Source organism: Coregonus lavaretus (assembly GCF_964263955.1).
Source record: "Coregonus lavaretus genome assembly, chromosome: 32".
Classification (NCBI taxonomy): domain Eukaryota; kingdom Metazoa; phylum Chordata; class Actinopteri; order Salmoniformes; family Salmonidae; genus Coregonus; species Coregonus lavaretus.
This window is the reverse complement of record NC_140019.1, coordinates 35,855,503-35,877,080: the sequence shown is the minus strand read 5'-3', so window position 1 is coordinate 35,877,080 and position 21,578 is coordinate 35,855,503. Positions and strand designations below refer to the sequence as shown.

General features: G+C 44.8%; 1 protein-coding gene across 2 annotated transcripts in view; it reads left to right on the top strand.

Annotated features, from left to right (window-relative positions):
* The window catches only part of LOC311108018 (coiled-coil domain-containing protein 69-like), a 39,827-nt gene extending 28,766 nt beyond the window's left edge, over window positions 1–11,061 (top strand). Inside the window, exons 4-9 of one of the 2 annotated variants that reach the window (XM_084150653.1) lie at window positions 4,671–4,758; window positions 6,233–6,306; window positions 6,442–6,543; window positions 6,968–7,087; window positions 9,008–9,105; window positions 10,013–11,061. In XM_084150653.1, coding sequence (XP_084006779.1) covers window positions 4,671–4,758; window positions 6,233–6,306; window positions 6,442–6,543; window positions 6,968–7,087; window positions 9,008–9,105; window positions 10,013–10,181 — 651 coding nt within the window. In that variant the 3' untranslated portion in view covers window positions 10,182–11,061. The remainder of the gene's footprint in view (window positions 1–4,670; window positions 4,759–6,232; window positions 6,307–6,441; window positions 6,544–6,967; window positions 7,088–9,007; window positions 9,106–10,012) is intronic. The other variant, XM_084150654.1, reaches the window with a different exon arrangement.
* The last annotated feature ends 10,517 nt before the right edge of the window (window positions 11,062–21,578 follow it).

Here is a 21,578-nt window from a genome sequence, read left to right as displayed (position 1 = left end):
TGAAAATAGCTGTGCAGCGACGCTCCTCATCCAACCTGACAGAGCTTGAGAGGATCTGCAGAGAAGAATGGGAGAAACTCTCCAAATACAGGTGTGCCAAGCTTGTAGCGTCATACCCAAGAAGACTCAAGGCTGTAATCGCTGCCAAAGGTGCTTCAAGAAAGTACTGAGTAAAGGGTCTGAATACTTATGTAAATGAGGTATTTCTGTTTTTTGTCTAAAAACCAGTTCTGTTGTCTAAGACTCACCCCATTGTCATTATCAGAGGTTTCAAGTTTGTATCCGTACATTTTTGACAAGCTGATCATAGCGAAAAAGAAAATACTTCTGCATTTCCTGCTGTGTAAACACATTGCAAATAGGCTCAGGATAACTCCTGATAAAGTTGGGTAGCTGATATTCAGAGCTTAAATAGCCAAATTGATTAGTCACAGGAATCAGGACTAGTAAAGCCAATGCAACGCCTGTTTTACAAACGGTGGTCCTCACATGGATGGACATTCATAGAATTCAATTTCAGGCGACACTGTAGGCTCCACCTCGGTAAGCACGGACTGACGCTGATGCCTTTTGGATGTCTTTTTTTGGTGCAGTCCGGACCGGCCTTGATTTCAACGTCCATGGACGTAGATTTTTGGTCCGGTCCGCACCAAATCTGAACCAATCATAGACAACTGTTTGCTTCAGATTTTGTCCGGTCTGGACCAGCCTTGTTTTGACCCAAACATAGACGTCTATAAATTATGTATTTTCAACTTTCATTCAGAACCAAAAATGTGCCTGATTTCAGCATTGGGAAAATACGTATTTTCAACATCTGGAAAATAAGTATTTTCAACTTTTATTCAGAACCGGAAATTAACCCGATTTCAACGTCCAGAAAATAATAATTTTTCAACGTCCGGAAAATACACCTTTTCAACGTCCTGGAAAATATGTATTTAAAATGTACAGAAAATATGTATTTTCACCTTTCATTCAGAACCTAAATTGAACCTAACTTCAACGTCTGGAAAATACATTTTTCGCCTGTCTTTTCAACGTAATTTTGATTACTGGGACTATTCTAGTTGTGGCATTTGGTGTTGCCTAGGGCGGCAGAACGGTAAGGGCCGGCCCTGCTGAGAAGGTAGGTAGTAACTGCTAGCCCACTTCCCTAACCCCAACCCCTCACCCTAGCCCTAACCCTCAGCTCACTAGTGTTTCCCAAACCTCTTTTCCAAGTAACCCCAGCTGGAGTTTTACCTCCAGCCCTTCATATACCCTTTACCATATACTATATACCTATACCCTTTACCATATACTATATACCTATACCCTTTACCATATACTATATACCTATACCCTTTACTATATACCTATACCCTTTACCATATACTATATACCTATACCCTTTACCATATACTATATACCTATACCCTTTACCATATACTATATACCTATGCCCTGTACCATTTACGTTCACCATATACCCTTTACCATATACTATATACCTATACCCTTTACCATATACTATATACCTATTTTCTTTACCATATACTATATACCTATACCCTTTACCATATACTATATACCTATACCCTTTACCATATACCTATACCCTTTACCATATACTATATACCTATACCCTTTACCATATACTATATACCTGTACCCTTTACCATATACTATATACCTGTACCCTTTACCATATACTATATACCTATGCCCTTTACCATATACTATATACCTATACCCTTTACCATATACTATATACCTGTACCCTTTACCATATACCTATGCCCTGTACCATTTACGTTCACCATATACCCTTTACCATATACTATATACCTGTACCATTTAGACTGAACAAAAATGCAACAATTTCTAAGATTTTACTGAGTTACAGTTCATATAAGGAAGTCTGTCAATTAAAATAAATAAATTAGGCCCTAATATATGGATTTCACACGACTGGGAATACAGATATTGGTCACAGATAACTTATTTTTTTTAAGGTAGGGGCGTGGATCAGAAAACCAGTCAGTATCTGGTGTGACCACCATTTGCCTCATGCAGCACGACATCTCCTTCGCATACAGTTGATCAGGCTGTTGATTGTGGCCTGTGGAAGGTTGTCCCACTCCTCTTCAATGGTTGTGCAAAGTTGCTGGATATTGGCAGGAACTGGAACACGCTGTCCTACACACAGATCCAGAGCATCCCAAACATGCTCAATGGGTGACATGTCTGGTGAGTATGCAGGCCGTGGAAGAACTGGGACATTTTTAGCTTCCAGGAATTTTATACAGATCCTTGCATTATCATGCGGAAATATGATGTGATGGCGGCGGATGAATAGCACGACAATGGGCCTCAGGATCTCGTCACGGTATCTCTGTGCATTAAAAATTGCCATCGATGAAATTGTATTATGTTTGTTGTCTGTAGCTTATGCCTGCCCATACCATAACCCCACTGCCACCATCGGGCACTCTGTTCACAACGTTGAAGTCAGCAAACCGCCATACACGTAGTCTGCAGTTGTGAGGACGGCTGGACGTACTGCCAAATTCTCTAAAACAACGTTGGAGGCGGGTTATGGTAGAGAAATTAACATTAAATTATCTGGCAACAGCTATGGTGGACATTCCTGAACTCAGCATGCCAATTGCACGCTCCCTCAACTTGAGACATCTGTGGCATTGTGTTGTGTGACAAAACTGCACATTTTAGTAGCCTTTTATTGTCCCCGGCACAAGGTGCACCTGTGTAATGATCATGCTGTTTAATCAGCTTCTTGATATGCCACACCTGTCAGGTGGATGGATTATCTTGTCAAAGGAGAAACGCTCACTAACAGGGATGTAAACAAATTTGTGCACAAAATTTGAGAGAAATAAGCTTTTTGTGCGTGTGGAACATTTTCTGGGATCTTTTATTTTCAGCTCACGAAACATGGGACCAACACTTTACATGTTACGTTTTATATTTTTATTCACCATCTACCATATACCCTTTCCACACTGCTGAGCAGAGCCAACGGTACTGGTGCTGGCCTGGTTATACAGCATATCCACCATAGTTGCTGGAACCGGGTTGGAGAGGACAACGTGAAAACAAAATGTCCATGCCAACACAGCACAGTTGGCACAGGGTTGGCACGATGGCATGAAAAGGGCATTCGTATGAATCAGTGTGAACCACAGAGCCACTACTACAGCATGTGTGGGTATTGTTATTACTAAGCAGATCACAGAAAAGTCCATCTGCTCTTCCTACAGGATTGCATTGTGATTTTGTATTTTATTGACACAAAGTGTCTGACACAAAGTGCCTGGTTAGCCTTTCGAATTGAGGTCTCATAGTAGCTGCGTCCCAAATGGCACCCTATTCCCTATATAGTCCCTGTGGGCCCTGGTCAAAAGTAGTGCGCTACATGGAGAATAGGGTGCCATTTGGGACGTCGCCCCATGTTTCCAGGACGTGCAGCTTCAAGTCGGAGCGACTGAATTCAGAATAACCAGAGCAGCACAGTAACATGATGTCAAGTCATATATTATACAGCTGTCAGAGATGATAAACGCATGCTTTTCCATTACACAATCTTTGGGAACACTACCTATTTGGTGCGTGTGTGTGTTGTGATGCCCTGTGTGACTGCCTGCATAGCTCTCTGGCCATGGATTTGTAAACCTCCTGTCAGCAGAGCAAGGTTGTTTTCCCATTGGCACCCTATCACATAGGGCTCTGATCAAAAGTAGTGCACTATGTAGGGAATAGGGTCTAATTTGGGATGTAGACATAGATCTGTTTGGCTGCTTTGGCATCAGAATGGAAATTGTTCAAAAATCGTTGACAAAGTAAGAACAAGAAGTGAGAAGTCTTGGGAGGCATGTTGATTTATTGTGTATTAAGTGATGGGTTGGTAGCAGCCAGTTGGATTGTTAAGTGTTGTCTGTCCTCATCTTGACATGGCCTGGTAGAGCAGCGAGTTATGGCTGGGTCATCTGGTATTATACACCTGGTAGAGCAGCGAGGTATGGCTGGGTCACCTGGTATTATACACCTGGTAGAGCAGCGAGGTATGGCTGGGTCACCTGGTATTATACGCCTGGTAGAGCAGCAAAGTATGGCTGGGTCACCTGGTATTATACGCCTGGTAGAGCAGCGAAGTATGGCTGGGTCACCTGGTATTATACGCCTGGTAGAGCAGCGAGGTATGGCTGGGTCACCTGGTATTATACACCTGGTAGAGCAGCGAGGTATGGCTGGGTCACCTGGTATTATACACCTGGTAGAGCAGCGAGGTATGGCTGGGTCACCTGGTATTATACACCTGGTAGAGCAGCGAGGTATGGCTGGGTCACCTGGTATTATACACCTGGTAGAGCAGCGAGGTATGGCTGGGTCACCTGGGATTATACACCTGGTAGAGCAGCGAGGTATGGCAGGGTCACCTGGTATTATACACCTGGTAGAGCAGCGAGGTATGGCTGGGTCACCTGTTATTATACACCTGGTAGAGCAGCGAGGTATGGCTGGGTCACCTGGTATTATACACTTGTTTTGTTTATATAACATAAATATCTCACTGTTGTTTTATATTTGATATTCACTTTGTCTAGCTCCTATGACAAGTGTGGATGTACATGGCTAAACCCTGTCCTTATGTTCTTGCTGATCTCCAGGTGAAGACAGAGACGGCTGCTGACCTGACTGTTCTCCATGGGGAGGCGAGCCAGAGGACCACAGAGCAGCACGAGAGACAGCTGGAAGGCAAGACTAGAGCTGTGAAATAACTTCTGGAGATCTAGATCTAATAACCAAAGACTAGAGCTGTGAAATAACTTCTGGAGATCTAGATCTAATAACCAAAGACTAGAGCTGTGAAATAACTTCTGGAGATCTAGATCTAATAACCAAAGACTAGAGCTGTGAAATAACTTCTGGAGATCTAGATCTAATAACCAAAGACTAGAGCTGTGAAATAACTTCTGGAGATCTAGATCTAATAACCAAAGACTAGAGCTGTGAAATAACTTCTGGAGATCTAGATCTAATAACCAAAGACTAGAGCTGTGAAATAACTTCTGGAGATCTAGATCTAATAACCAAAGACTAGAGCTGTGAAATAACTTCTGGAGATCTAGATCTAATAACCAAAGACTAGAGCTGTGAAATAACTTCTGGAGATCTAGATCTAATAACCAAAGACTAGAGCTGTGAAATAACTTCTGGAGATCTAGATCTAATAACCAAAGACTAGAGCTGTGAAATAACTTCTGGAGATCTAGATCTAATAACCAAAGACTAGAGCTGTGAAATAACTTCTGGAGATCTAGATCTAATAACCAAAGACTAGAGCTGTGAAATAACTTCTGGAGATCTAGATCTAATAACCAAAGACTAGAGCTGTGAAATAACTTCTGGAGATCTAGATCTAATAACCAAAGACTAGAGCTGTGAAATAACTTCTGGAGATCTAGATCTAATAACCAAAGACTAGAGCTGTGAAATAACTTCTGGAGATCTAGATCTAATAACCAAAGACTAGAGCTGTGAAATAACTTCTGGAGATCTAGATCTAATAACCAAAGACTAGAGCTGTGAAATAACTTCTGGAGATCTAGATCTAATAACCAAAGACTAGAGCTGTGAAATAACTTCTGGAGATCTAGATCTAATAACAATGTTGATTCTGTTGTGTTGGAACTGGAATGTTTTTTTTCTGTTGGTTCTAGAATGAGTAAACATTTTACATTTACATTTTAGTCATTTAGCAGACGCTCTTATCCAGAGCGACTTACAGTTAGTGATTACATATTTTTTTTTTTTTTATACTGGCCCCCCCGTGGGAATCGAACCCACAACCCTGGCGTTGCAAACGCCATGCTCTATCAACTGAGCTACATCCCTGCCGGCCATTCCCTCCCCTACCCTAGACGACGCTGGGCCAATTGTGCGCCGCCCATGAGTCTCCCGGTCGCGGCCGGCTGCGACAGAGCCTGGATTCGAACCAGGATCTCTAGTGGCACAGTTAGCACTGCGATGCAGTGCCTTAGACCACTGCGCCACTCACATTGACTGATGTTATCCCGGTTCTAGAATGAGTAATCATTGACTGATGTTATCCCGGTTCTAGAATGAGTAATCATTGACTGATGTTATCCCGGTTCTAGAATGAGTAATCATTGACTGATGTTATCCCGGCCCGTAGAATTACATATAGAATCCCTGTTATCCCCCACAGAACTGCAGGGGATTCACAGTGAAGAGACGACACGGCTAACAGCCACCCACCAGGCAGCTGAGAAAGTGTTGAAGGTGTGTGTTTAGTTGTCTTTTTTAACTTATTCAGCATTTTATCCATTTTGATCCTTGTTTTTATTTACTGTGGTCCCTTACCTACAAACTGTGTAATAGGAAGTACAGTACTGACCAGTAGGTTTTATTTTGAAGGACGAGGTAGAAGAGCTGACTGCAGAGCTCCATGTGTACAACGAGTTAAAGAAGAGAGTTGAGGAGTCTACCTTCAAGAAGGACCTGCAGCGGAACATTCAGGTGTGTGTGTGTGTGTGTGTGTGTGTGTGTGTCTGCACGGTGGGTCTGTTTCTACATGGTGTGTGTGTGTGTGTGTGTCTGCACGGTGGGTCTGTTTCTACATGCTGTGTGTGCATGATCCCATAACCAGTTCACTTAGTTGGACTGTTGCTTTAGACATCTGGTCTCCAGGTCTCATTAGTATGCTGTTCATTTTTTTACTCTTCCTCCCCTCCCCCTCTTTCCTCCCTCCCTCTCTCTCCCCTCCCTCCCTCTCTCTCCTCCCTCCCTCTCTCTCCTCCCTCCCTCTCTCCCCTCCCTACCTCTCTCCCCTCCCTCTCTCTCCTCCGCTCCCCTCCCTCTCTCTCCTCCGCTCCCCTCCCTCTCTCTCCTCCCTCCTCTCCCTCTCCCTCCCTCTCTCTCCCCTCCCTACCTCTCTCTCCAGGCCCATGGCAGTCCTGGGCCGTTCTGGGAGCGGGAGCAAGAGAGTCTGCTGTTTGTCATTGAGATGAAGAGTGAGCGTATTCAGGAGCAGGGGAACAGACTGCTCCAGATGCAGTCTCTGGTAGGGAACAGGGACTGGGACTGGGGACTGGCTGACAGACTAGTACAGGCACCTGTCTCTTAGAGATTTCTCCTAGTCAAATTCAAGTCAAACTTTATTTAAAGTCCCGGTCTCAATACACTTTACAGAGGAAATAAAACAGAAACAAGAAATCTGAGGTGCTCTGCGCTGTCAATAAATACAGTTGAAGTCGGAAGTTTACATACACCTTAGCCAAATACATTTAAACTCAGTTTTTCACAATTCCTGACATTTAATCCTAGTAAAAAATTCCCCGTCTTAGGTCAGTTAGGATCACCACTTTATTTTAAGAATGTTAAATGTCAGAATAATAGTAGAGAGAATTATTTATTTAAGCTTTTATTTCTTTCATCACATTCCCAGTGGGTCAGAAGTTTACATACACTCAATTAGTATTTGGTAGCATTGCCTTTAAATTGTTTAACTTGGGTCAAACGTTTCGGGTAGCCTTCCACAAGCTTCCCACAATAAGTTGGGTGAATTTTGGCCCATTCCTCCTGACAGAGCTGGTGTAACTGAGTCAGGTTTGTAGGCCTCCTTGCTCGCACACGCTTTTTCAGTTCTGCCCACAAATGTTCTATAGGATTGAGGTCAGGGCTTTGTGATGGCCACTCCAATACCTTGACTTTGTTGTCCTTAAGCCATTTTGCCACAACTTTGGAAGTATGCGTGGGGTCATTGTCCATTTGGAAAACCCATTTGCGACCAAGCTTCTACTACCTGACTGATGTCTTGAGATGTTGCTTCAATATATCCACATAATTTTCCTTCCTCATGATGCCATCTTTTTTGTGAAGTGCACCAGTCCCTCCTGCAGCAAAGCACCCCCACAGCATGATGCTGCCACCCCTGTGCTTCACAGTTGGGATGGTGTTCTTCGGCTTGCAAGCATTCCCCTTTTTCCTCCAGACATAACGATGGTCATCATGGCCAAACAGTTCTATTTTTGTTTCATCAGACCAGAGGACATTTCTCCAAAAAGTACGATCTTTGTCCCCATGTGCAGTTGCAAACCGTAGTCTGGCTTTTTTATGGCGGTTTTGGAGCAGTGGCTTCTTCCTTGCTGAGTGGCCTTTCAGGTTATGCCGATATAGGACTTGTTTTACTGTGGATATAGATACTTTTGAACCTGTTTCCTCCAGCATCTTCACAAGTTCCTTTGCTGTTGTTCTGGGATTGATTTGCACTTTTCGCACCAAAGTACGTTCATCTCTAGGAGACAGAACGCGTCTCCTTCCTGAGCGGTATGACGGCTGCGTGGTCCCATGGTGTTTATACTTGCGTACTATTGTTTGTACAGGTGAACGTGGTACCTTCAGGCGTTTGGAAATTGCTCCCAAGGATGAACCAGACTTATGGAGGTCTACAATTTTTTTTCTGAGGTCTTGGCTGATTTATTTTGATTTTCCCATAATGTCAAGCAAAGAGGCACTGAGTTTGAAGGTAGGCCTTGAAATACATCCACAGGTACACCTCCAATTGACTCAAATTATGTCAATTAGCCTATCAGAAGCTTCTAAAGCCATGACATCATTTTCTGGAATTTTCCAAGCTGTTTAAAGGCACAGTCAACTTAGTGTATGTAAACTTCTGACCCACTGGAATTGTGATACAGTGAATTATAAGTGAAATAATCTGTCTGTAAACAATTGTTGGAAAAATTACTTGTTTCATGCACAAAGTAGATGTCCTAACCGACTTGCCAAAACTATATTTTAACAAGAAATGTGTGAAGTGGTTGAAAAACAAGTTTTAATAACTCCAACCTAAGTGTATGTAAACTTCCGACTTCAACTGTACTCTGTGTTATAGTTTCACGAAGTCTGTGAATTTCAACATGTCGTCTTCACCACCCTGATTGCTGATAGGGTCCTTACTTTTTTATTTCTACCAATTCAGGTGGAGAAGAATCTCTCTCTAGAAGACCAGGTCATAAATGTTCTACAGCAGAATGAGGACCTGAGGGTTCGGATCGACAACTATCAAAGCCTTGTACAGTAAGACCTGCTGCTGCTTATCATATGATATCCACACCATCTCTGTCTCTGTTGGAATATTCAGTTACCCTGGAGTTGTTGGTAACAGTCAGTTACCCTGGAGTTGTTGGTAACAGTCAGTTACCCTGGAGTTGTTGGTAACAGTCAGTTACCCTGGAGTTGTTGGTAACAGTCAGTTACCCTGGAGTTGTTGGTAACAGTCAGTTACCCTGGAGTTGTTGGTAACAGTCAGTTACCCTGGAGTTGTTGGTAACAGTCAGTTACCCTGGAGTTGTTGGTAACAGTCAGTTACCCTGGAGTTGTTGGTAACAGTCAGTTACCCTGGAGTTGTTGGTAACAGTCAGTTACCCTGGAGTTGTTGGTAACAGTCAGTTACCCTGGAGTTGTTGGTAACAGTCAGTTACCCTGGAGTTGTTGGTAACAGTCAGTTACCCTGGAGTTAATGTTGTTAGGTCTGTACCAGGAAGTCACATTGTAGAATACATGGCAACAAGGCTGTAAATAGATGAACAAACTTAACAAGTTCTGTTCAAGCAAACTCAAATGTAGGAAACGGCAATGGCATTTACATAAGATGTGAATGTGGCGCCACTTGGTGGAGAAAGTGGTAGGGATATTTCTTAAAGGAAGCCAGTTATGGCTGTTTACTTTAGTGTAAAAGTTCAATTCAATCATCCGAACTTGTGTAATTTCTATAGCTGCTGGATGGCTTGTTGGTGCTACTTCTACACATGTAGGATTTTGATGAAGAATAGTGATTTTAGGTCAGCAAAGGATTGATTTAAAAAGTGCTTTGCTACAGATTCGTTTTTGTAGCTCATTATAAATGTATTTCTGTCCTAAACTATCAATGTTGTTATATGTGTTCTCTTCTATTATCTACCCTTCCCTGTGCTCCTGTCTGTAGGCAGCTCTCCAAGGAGCACCAGGACCTCCAGGGGGCGTTAGACAGGCAGACAGGTCTCAGTCAGAGGCTCACCCAGGAGAAAGAGCAACTCGTGTTTAAACTGAAGCACAGAGACTCCTGTCCTACCTTCCCTTCCTTCCCCATAGTGTCTGAGGTCTTCCCCAGCTGATCCACCCATGTTTAAACTGAAGCACAGAGACTCGTGTCCTTCCTTACCCATAGTATCTGATCCACCCAGACCGAACAGGGCAATCAGTTACCTTTCTCTTAATCCTGTCTAGGGTTGCAAGCATGGAGCCTGAATCCGGAAACTTTCCCCAAATTCTGAAAGTATTTTTTTCAGAAATCCCTGCTTGGTGGATTCCAAGAATCAGGAAGGAATACGTAAGGAGGGATTCCTCCAACCTGAAATACTTACTTTCTGAAAAAGCAGGGGATTTTGGGAATGTTTTGGGACTTACTTTTGCAACCCTAATCCTACTTTTGACAACCAAAGTCCAGGTATCTTTACAAAGGGCTATAGTCACATGTTTGATGGAACATGATGCCAAATTAATGTTTTTTTATTTGTGTTATTGTCCAGTTTTATACCTGCTGTGCCTTTACAGTACCTAATATTTGTATATCAGTATGGTGTTCATACAACAGGACTGTTTTTTAGGGGGTGGGCATAGCCACGGGCTGTTGGACTTAACTGACACCAGCTGTTCAACTGAGATTCTTATTCAACTGACATTCTCACAGTTGTGTTACTGTTCAACTGAGAATATTCTAGGTGAACGTGACTGTTCACGTTGATGGTTTAACTTGCAGATGTTCAATCGTGTGGTACATAGCTAGTAGCTACAAAGTGTTTTGGATCTACCTTCCTCCTGAGAAAACTATTACGTCTGTCAAAAAAGGTTTTACGTCACTCGATATGGAATAAACGTTACAGAATATAATGCAGTAATACAATTTAAACAGTTGCTAAAGGCAACTGCTTTTGTATTGGGATGTGTTTAACCTTTTTGTTTCATAGAGTATGGAAATAGATTGTTATTAACTTCTAAAGAACCAAAAGCATTTCTGTGTTTTTATTTTTATATATTTTTTCTTCTGATGCACTAGCACTTTTAATCAGTATTTTTACTAGTACTAAATGTGAGAGGTCGTTGAAGTAGTTTTTTTGTTACTCTTGCGTTTACTCCTTTTGTTTTACATTTTTGTTTGTTTACATTTACATTTTAATCATTTAGCCGACGCTTTTCCCCGAAGGCAGCGGATAGATCTAGGAGGATGAGAACAGAGGAGAGAGCTGGATCTAGGAGGATGGGAACAGAGGAGAGAGCTGGATCTAGGAGGATGGGAACAGAGGAGAGAGCTGGATCTAGGAGGATGAGAACAGAGGAGAGAGCTGGATCTAGGAGGATGGGAACAGAGGAGAGAGCTGGATCTAGGAGGATGAGAACAGAGGAGAGAGCTGGATCTAGGAGGATGAGAACAGAGGAGAGAGCTGGATCTAGGAGGATGAGAACAGAGGAGAGAGCTGGATCTAGGAGGATGAGAACAGAGGAGAGAGCTGGATCTAGGAGGATGAGAACAGAGGAGAGAGCTGGATCTAGGAGGATGAGAACAGAGGAGAGAGCTGGATCTAGGAGGATGAGAACAGAGGAGAGAGCTGGATCTAGGAGGATGAGAACAGAGGAGAGAGCTGGATCTAGGAGGATGAGAACAGAGGAGAGAGCTGGATCTAGGAGGATGGGAACAGAGGAGAAAGGGAGTGCATGAGTCACAATAAACAGCTGCATCTGAACCGTTTGACTTCAAGTGTTTGTGTGAAATGTGTCAGCGTCTCCACTAGGGGGAAGGTTGTGTGAAATGTGTCAGTGATCCACTAGGGGGAAGGTTGTGTGAAATGTGTCAGTGATCCACTAGGGGGCAGGTTGTGTGAAATGTGTCAGTGATCCACTAGGGGGCAGGTTGTGTGAAACGTGTCAAATGTGATAAACGCTAGGGGGCAGAACAGGCCAGTTGGTTGGAATGGGTTGATGAGTATCGCTTTGGCTTTGTCCTTTTATCTTGTCTACTGTCAACTTATTTTATTTCTCCAGTATGTTTTCACTGAAAGAAAAAGGTTGTCACAATGAAATAATGAACATTGTGTATTTGTCTAATCAATGTGAAAGTGCAGAAAAGATGCTGACAATGTTTGTTAATGCGTTAGGGTGTACTTTCTAATGTAGAAAAGGTTTATAAGTAGTTTAGAAACTGTTAATTAACTGTTAATTAGTTCATCGCTAATTTACCCTGCAGTCATGACCTCCTCATCCACCCACTGTGTGTTATAATGAGGTAATTTGAGAAGGTGTCAGACGTGACTAACAACGACCACAAACGTGAAGCTGATTGACACATTCATTGGTGACTTTTGCACCCTGGTGCTTGAACCCCCGTCCCGTCCCGGTGCTTTGCTCAGGGCAGATGGGTAGCAGAGGGGGTGAAAGTGGGACAACCCTCACCCCTCTCACCCCCCTCTGTTTTGTTGCGGCCGGCAGCGGAACCATTTGCTCAGCGGATGTAAAAAGGATCACTATGTCAATGGATGTTTGACAAGCCAGGACAATACCTGGTGGGGCTCCACGCTAACTGCAGGTCAAACCCCCGGGTGTGATGTCACCCAGTTCCCAGGGCATTTCGCAGCCACCTGGGAGGACTGGAGGAACACCTTTCTACGTATGCGTCCCAAATGGCACCCTATGCAGCATCCTGTTACAACTCCCAGTCACAATGAGGAGCATGTCAACCCCACCTGCACACAGACAGACACAGCCTGGCTAGCATGCCAACCAACCCTAGACTGGAGGCTGAACCTGTGAATGCTGAAACGGTGACCTGTCCTTTGTCTAAGAGTTACTTCCTTCTCACTTTTCATTTTTTTACTATTATATTTTTCCTATTAATTGCCTTTTCTTTGTTGATTGATAGAGGTTAATAACATTTTTTAAGTCTGATTCACTATTACTACCAAGCCAAACACCCACAATGCTTAGCGGTGAAACGGAGTCTCGACAGAGACGCACAGCTCTGCTCTACCGTTAATATTTCCTGGGCGGTGGAGAAGAAAGAGGGAGGAGGTGTCTGGTGTCATGATCGTGTTGTGAACACCTGAATTGTCTTAGTCCCTCTGTGTATTATTAGCTGTGTGAATTTACTACAATACCTGACCCTGTCTCATCATAATTTGCTAATTGCTCAGGAATAAAAACAGATCCCCATATTCATTAACAGACTACTGAAAATATTGTTTCCGTTACCTCTGCTTGGTGTCTTCATGACACTCCTAGTGTCTTTATTTATGATCATTTCCATAATTTTATTACAGGCAACGATAACCCCTTAAATTACCAAGTGGGGAATTAAAAATCTCATGCAGATTTCTGTAGGTTTTATTGCCAACTGCTATTTGTGGCAACTGAGGTGTTTTCTTCCCGTTTGCTTAGAACAAAAAAAGGTGAAAATTGCACCCTGGGGAAAACAGCTTTGAGGGAAAGAAGGTGTAATCACCCCCACCATCTCTCTCTCACACACTGTATTCTGCGTGTTCTCAACGCGCCTAGGGTTTTAGTCGATTCTGGCAACATCCTAATCGTTATTTTACCTTAACCGTTTTAAATTCAGACAAAAATGCAACTTGGCAAGTAATTCTCTCCATTCTCTCCCATGTGTTTCGTCTTAGGAATTGATGGCCAATACATACAGTGAAAAACACATCACCAATTCATTAAAAGCACATGATATACATTCAACCTGTTTATGTTACACTGTGTATCCAGATAAACTTCTGTGAGAAAAACACTGAAGAGTGAGTCGAGGGAAACCCTGTCCAGACATGACCAGCCATTCAGCAGCACCAACCCTGTCCAGACATGACCAGCCATTCAGCAACACCAACCCTGTCCAGACATGACCAGCCATTCACCAGCACCAACCCTGTCCAGACATGACCAGCCATTCAGCAGCACCAACCCTGTCCAGACATGACCAGCCATTCAGCAGCACCAACCCAGACATGACCAGCCATTCAACAGCACCAACCCAGACATGACCAGCCATTCAACAGCACCAACCCTGTCCAGACATGACCAGCCATTCACCAGCACCAACCCAGACATGACCAGCCATTCAACAGCACCAACCCTGTCCAGACATGACCAGCCATTCAACAGCACCAACCCTGTCCAGACATGACCAGCCATTCACCAGCACCAACCCTGTCCAGACATGACCAGCCATTCATCAGCACCAACCCAGACATGACCAGCCATTCAACAGCACCAACCCTGTCCAGACATGACCAGCCATTCACCAGCACCAACCCAGACATGACCAGCCATTCAGCAGCACCAACCCTGTCCAGACATGACCAGCCATTCACCAGCACCAACCCAGACATGACCAGCCATTCACCAGCACCAACCCTGTCCAGACATGACCAGCCATTCAGCAGCACCAACCCAGACATGACCAGCCATTCAGCAGCACCAACCCAGACATGACCAGCCATTCAGCAGCACCAACCCAGACATGACCAGCCATTCAGCAGCACCAACCCAGACATGTCCAGCCATTCACCAGCACCAACCCAGACATGACCAGCCATTCAACAACACCAGACATGACCAGCCATTCAACAGCACCAACCCTGTCCAGACATGACCAGCCATTCAGCAGCACCAACCCAGACATGACCAGCCATTCAACAGCACCAACCCTGTCCAGACATGACCAGCCATTCACCAGCACCAACCCAGACATGACCAGCCATTCAACAACACCAACCCTGTCCAGACATGACCAGCCATTCAACAGCACCAACCCTGTCCAGACATGACCAGCCATTCAGCAGCACCAACCCAGACATGACCAGCCATTCAACAGCACCAACCCTGTCCAGACATGACCAGCCATTCACCAGCACCAACCCAGACATGACCAGCCATTCAACAGCACCAACCCTGTCCAGACATGACCAGCCATTCAGCAGCACCAACCCTGTCCAGACATGACCAGCCATTCAGCAGCACCAACCCTGTCCAGACATGACCAGCCATTCACCAACACCAACCCTGTCCAGACATGACCAGCCATTCACCAGCACCAACCCTGTCCAGACATGACCAGCCATTCAGCAGCACCGGGTCCTACTATACCACCTCACCCAGAGCCAAGTGGTTCTGTAGGCAGGGCTCCATGTACAGATGGCCTGCTTTGCACCCTCCTGTCCGTCCCCATCTTCTGCTTTCTACATTTACAAATTACTCACATGGAAATGTACACAAGGCTTTGGACATACGGGCCTTTTAGATTTAACGTCTCATATTTTGTTTATCCAAATTTGATTTAGATCTGCATACTTTGTTCAATATATTCATGTTCATATGTGTTGTATACAATGTATATAGTTAATATTTGTTAATATACATACAGTATTTGTATATACAGGTATGTACTGTTTGTCCTTGCAGCATGAGTTAAAGTGAGTTTCTGAGATAAAACACTAGGGGTCTCAGTGTTGCTCCTGAGGGTATTATAACTGTAGTCTTGTCTTGTGGTCGTAGTTTGCTTCCATCGGCTAAGAGCCTGTGGTGTTGTTTGTTCAGCCGTCCCATCAAATGAGGCAGATTCATGGCTTAAAACAAGTCACTTACACTGTGTATATAAATCAACAGGCTGGGAGGCAGCGCTGCCTGCCCGCCACTGAAACCCAATCCCTCTCTGTCCCAGGTGCACGTCACTCAAGTCTGCATCTGTACGTCAGTCCTACGACTGGACCGAACCTGACAGATACTGTAACACTCATGAAGATGATTTGGGGGTTTGGATTTATGGATATGTCACATTATTATGATGTCATATTAATTAATCACAAGAAGAAAACTTGCACAGAATAACTGATATAGATGTTCAAAATGTCATATTTGTTTAATCCCAGTTTCTATACAGAAATACAAATACACATACAAATAGGTAGTTACAGGAATGCAAAATCAGATTTGAACCTTGACATTAGGGCCAAACTGATATGCCATTAGTTTACAGCTTTTGTTACATGCCTAAAATTGATCTCATAGATAGGATTCTGTTATTATCCTATTACTGTTACTGTAAAAGCCCTCAAACTGGAGACAACAATGATTAATTATATTTACCCTGTAATTTGTCTGCCAGAATAACCTGCCAACACTTCTACTGTTCTGCCTATCACTGGAGACGCCATGAAACACAATTTTAATGCCACATTCATTACGCACACAGATTAACAGTGTAGATTAGATCCTGAACGTGAGTTATTTGTGTCTGTTTCATGTACGGGTAAAACCTATCAGTCTCCCTTATCTGCCGACTGCCTCATCCCTGGTATAACGCTATGTCTTCGGTTTATCCCTGGGATAGAGTGAGTTATGACATTTTTTGGCATAGCTCTCATACAGGTGAAAACATGTCGGAGAAATAGAGTCTAGCTAATGTTAGTGCATCTCCTGGAGCAGTTTGTCCTTGACAACACGTGTTGAGTAGGCCTCACTAAGAGCCCCTTGGCTAATTTCAGTTGGTTTGGGGTCTGGATCAAATACATACAGTCTGTGGGGTGTCGTCAATTGAATGGACCCTATTCTCAAAATATAGACTATTAGACACCAATACTATCTGCATTGTCAATGATAACCCTACAGTACCTATTCCTACAAGTAGACTTTAAACTAAAAGCTACATTGAATAAGACATGTCAGGTATCCGCTAATTTACTGTAGAAGTTATATGTAATCTAACATTACTTATGTCACTATAATGACGTATTATAGTTAAATGGCACCTTCTGACTTTTCTAGATCTATTCTGGATAGGGGCTAATTATTACGGAAACAGGAAGTCCATGAGCCCATTATGACTTTTCCAGCAGAGGTCTTCCTCCTCGTGGTTTTTATGGACTATGAGCTCTTATGTAAGAGGAATAAGACAATACACAACGATGAACTGTGTGGTTTTTAATTCTGATTATTGTCCTGTTTGATTGTTTATGTCCTGTATTGTCCTGTTTTGTTTCACAACACTGCAAGAAGAATCTCCCCACGGGGATAATGAAGTGTATCTAATCAAATCTCATCTACTCAGAAGGAGTGTCTGAGCTGACTTATGTCTCACACACAACGCTGAAGAGAACCCTCCTCTGCCTCTAACACCATAGTGACTGAAGAGAACCCTCCTCTGCCTCTAACACCATAGTGACTGAAGAGAACCCTCCTCTGACCTTTACACCATAGTGACTGATGAGAACCCTCCTTCTCTAACACCATAGTGACTGAAGAGAACCCTCCTCTGCCTCTAACACCATAGTGACTGAAGAGAACCCTCCTCTGACCTTTGCACCATAGTGACTGCAGTCAGATAGTGGAGAGGACAGTGGTGTGGTGTGACCTTTCACGTTGATTCCCAGGCGGTGTCTAAACCATGTCACAACATATTTCCCATCACTCACTCACACGTATACAGAGGTTTCCTCCCCACTAGTCTATCACAGATGTAGATACTGATACTGAATGTCATTTTGAAAATGAAAAGCTGTCATCTGAAGGGACTGGCCTGCCTGCGGCCTTGTGGGTAAATCAGTGTGTATAAGTGACACTTCCCTCAGAACAGTGACAGACGTGGCCTGACCACATTCCGTCCGTGCACAACATCACAGAGTCACGTCTTTCACTCACTCTGTCAGACGCTTTTCATCTCCCAGGCATTAGAAACCATTTGGAAGTAAACCGTCATTCCGTCAATGAGAAATTTAGGGTATTTTTTTTTCTGTGACAATTGATATGAACACCTGCATAGGATTGACATAGAGCATTACGTTATAGGTTATTAGATCATGACAATTGCATTTAGTGATGCACTATAATGTGACATTATGCTAGACATTTGACATTATGAGAAATTGCAATTACATTTTGTAATGCCAATTACAAGACATAAAACGTTATTAAACATAATAACAAAAGAAGAAAAGATAACTAAGCTTTTAAGCATTTAGGTTTTTCTAATTCATCGAACAAAATACATTTCCTTCCTTCAAATACAACAGCATTAAACAAGCGAGATGACAGACAGACAGACAGACAAACAAGTCATCAACATGAAGACCAGCTGCAAAACAAATAGAGCAGGAGCACTGAGGTGTTTAAGGCTTAATGTTGTTCCCCAGGGACCCGTTTGGGCTGGTTAAAGCCCCACCACCTCCTGGGAGAGCACTGGAAACATACGCCACCACAGGAACACCCTAGGGCCTTTAGTAGATGGAGGAGGAGGAGGAGGAGATGCATCCTTCCCTCCTTCACTCCTTCCCTCTGGCTGGGGGAAGACAAAGGGAGTGCGGTCTTCTAGGCCCTGATGGCCCTGACACCTGTCAACACATTAGGTGTCAAATAAACAGCCTTTCAACCTGGGCCAGCAGGTAAGCTCAGTAGATGAAAGGGCCAGGCTCCTGACAGGCTGGGCTGGGTCTGGTAGATCCCATTCCAAGACCAGGTTGTAGAACGATGATCTGTCTGGGTCTGGTAGATCCCGCTCAAAGACCAGGTTGACGAACGATGATCTGGCTGAGTCTGGTAGATCCCGCTCCAAGACCAGGTTGTAGAACGATGATCTGGCTGGGTCTGGTAGATCCCGCTCCAAGACCAGGTTGAAGAACGATGATCTGGCCTAGAGAGCGTGCCAGAGAGACAGAAGAGCTGTGATAAGGTGTGTTCTGTTCAGATTCAGTCTCTGAAGAGAGAGCCCAGGAGACTGGCCCATAGATACTGGTAGTAGGAGACAGGCCCATAGAGACTGGTAGTAGGAGACAGGCCCATAGAGACTGGTAGTAGGAGACTGGCCCATAGAGACTGGTAGTAGGAGACTGGCCCATAGAGACTGGTAGTAGGAGACTGGCCCATAGAGACTGGTAGTAGGAGACTGGCCCATAGAGACTGGTAGTAGGAGACAGGCCCATAGAGACTGGTAGTAGGAGACAGGCCCATAGAGACTGGTAGTAGGAGACAGGCCCATAGAGACTGGTAGCAGGAGACTGGCCCATAGAGACTGGTAGTAGGAGACAGGCCCGTAGAGACTGGTAGTAGGAGACTGGCCCATAGAGACTGGTAGTAGGAGACTGGCCCATAGAGACTGGTAGTAGGAGACAGGCCCATAGCGACTGGTAGTAGGAGACAGGCCCATAGAGACTGGTAGCAGGAGACAGGCCCATAGAGACTGGTAGTAGGAGACAGGCCCATAGAGACTGGTAGCAGGAGACAGGCCCATAGAGACTGGTAGTAGGAGACAGGCCCATAGAGACTGGTAGCAGGAGACTGGCCCATAGAGACTGGTAGCAGGAGACAGGCCCATAGAGACTGGTAGTAGGAGACAGGCCCATAGAGACTGGTAGTAGGATACTGGCCCATAGAGACTGGTAGTAGGAGACTGGCCCATAGAGACTGGTAGTAGGAGACAGGCCCATAGAGACTGGTAGTAGGAGACAGGCCCATAGAGACTGGTAGCAGGAGACTGGCCCGTAGAGACTGGTAGTAGGAGACAGGCCCGTAGAGACTGGTAGTAGGAGACTGGCCCATAGAGACTGGTAGTAGGAGACTGGCCCATAGAGACTGGTAGTAGGAGACAGGCCCATAGCGACTGGTAGTAGGAGACAGGCCCATAGAGACTGGTAGCAGGAGACAGGCCCATAGAGACTGGTAGTAGGAGACAGGCCCATAGAGACTGGTAGCAGGAGACAGGCCCATAGAGACTGGTAGTAGGAGACAGGCCCATAGAGACTGGTAGCAGGAGACTGGCCCATAGAGACTGGTAGCAGGAGACAGGCCCATAGAGACTGGTAGTAGGAGACAGGCCCATAGAGACTGGTAGCAGGAGACTGGCCCATAGAGACTGGTAGCAGGAGACTGGCCCATAGAGACTGGTAGTAGGAGACTGGCCCATAGAGACTGGTAGCAGGAGACTGGCCCATAGAGACTGGTAGCAGGAGACAGGCCCATAGAGACTGGTAGCAGGAGACTGGTAGTAGGAGACTGGCCCATAGAGACTGGTAGCAGGAGACAGGCCCATAGAGACTGGTAGCAGGAGACTGGCCCATAGAGACTGGTAGCAGGATACTGGCCCATAGAGACTGGTAGTAGGAGACTGGCCCATAGAGACTGGTAGCAGGAGATAGGCCCATAGAGACTGGTAGCAGGAGACTGGCCCATAGAGACTGGTAGCAGGAGACAGGCCCATAGAGACTGGTAGCAGGAGACTGGTAGTAGGAGACTGGCCCATAGAGACTGGTAGCAGGAGACAGGCCCATAGAGACTGGTAGTAGGAGACAGGCCCATAGAGACTGGTAGCAGGAGACAGGCCCATAGAGACTGGTAGTAGGAGACAGGCCCATAGAGACTGGTAGCAGGAGACTGGCCCATAGAGACTGGTAGCAGGAGACAGGCCCATAGAGACTGGTAGTAGGAGACAGGCCCATAGAGACTGGTAGCAGGAGACAGGCCCATAGAGACTGGTAGCAGGAGACTGGCCCATAGAGACTGGTAGCAGGAGACTGGCCCATAGAGACTGGTAGTAGGAGACTGGCCCATAGAGACTGGTAGCAGGAGATAGGCCCATAGAGACTGGTAGCAGGAGACTGGCCCATAGAGACTGGTAGCAGGAGACAGGCCCATAGAGACTGGTAGCAGGAGACTGGTAGTAGGAGACTGGCCCATAGAGACTGGTAGCAGGAGACAGGCCCATAGAGACTGGTAGCAGGAGACTGGCCCATAGAGACTGGTAGCAGGATACTGGCCCATAGAGACTGGTAGTAGGAGACTGGCCCATAGAGACTGGTAGCAGGAGATAGGCCCATAGAGACTGGTAGCAGGAGACTGGCCCATAGAGACTGGTAGCAGGAGACAGGCCCATAGAGACTGGTAGCAGGAGACTGGTAGTAGGAGACTGGCCCATAGAGACTGGTAGCAGGAGACAGGCCCATAGAGACTGGTAGCAGGAGACTGGCCCATAGAGACTGGTAGTAGGAGACTGGCCCATAGAGACTGGTAGCAGGAGACTGGCCCATAGAGACTGGTAGCAGGAGACTGGCCCATAGAGACTGGTAGCAGGAGACAGGCCCATAGAGACTGGTAGCAGGAGACAGGCCCATAGAGAATGAATAGTAGAACAGAGCATGTTCGACTTACTCCAAATAGCTGTTATTTAGTCAAAATCATTATGAGATTATCATAAGACAACGCTCATGGCAAGTGTTACAATGCATTAAAATAATGTTCTAATAATAATAATAAATAACTTATTAAACTTATATTATCACTTTTCATTACAGACACAATCTCAAAGCTCTTGTTAAGAATAATACACAACAAGAAACAATAAGATATATATATATAGGCTACAACAGTAGCCAGATCAGCTAGATCAAGTCTGTTTGATTGCTTCTTGAATCCTCCAGATGGGCAGCCGCGGATACGAGAGGATCTGGAAGCTCATAGCTAGATGGAGATGGTGG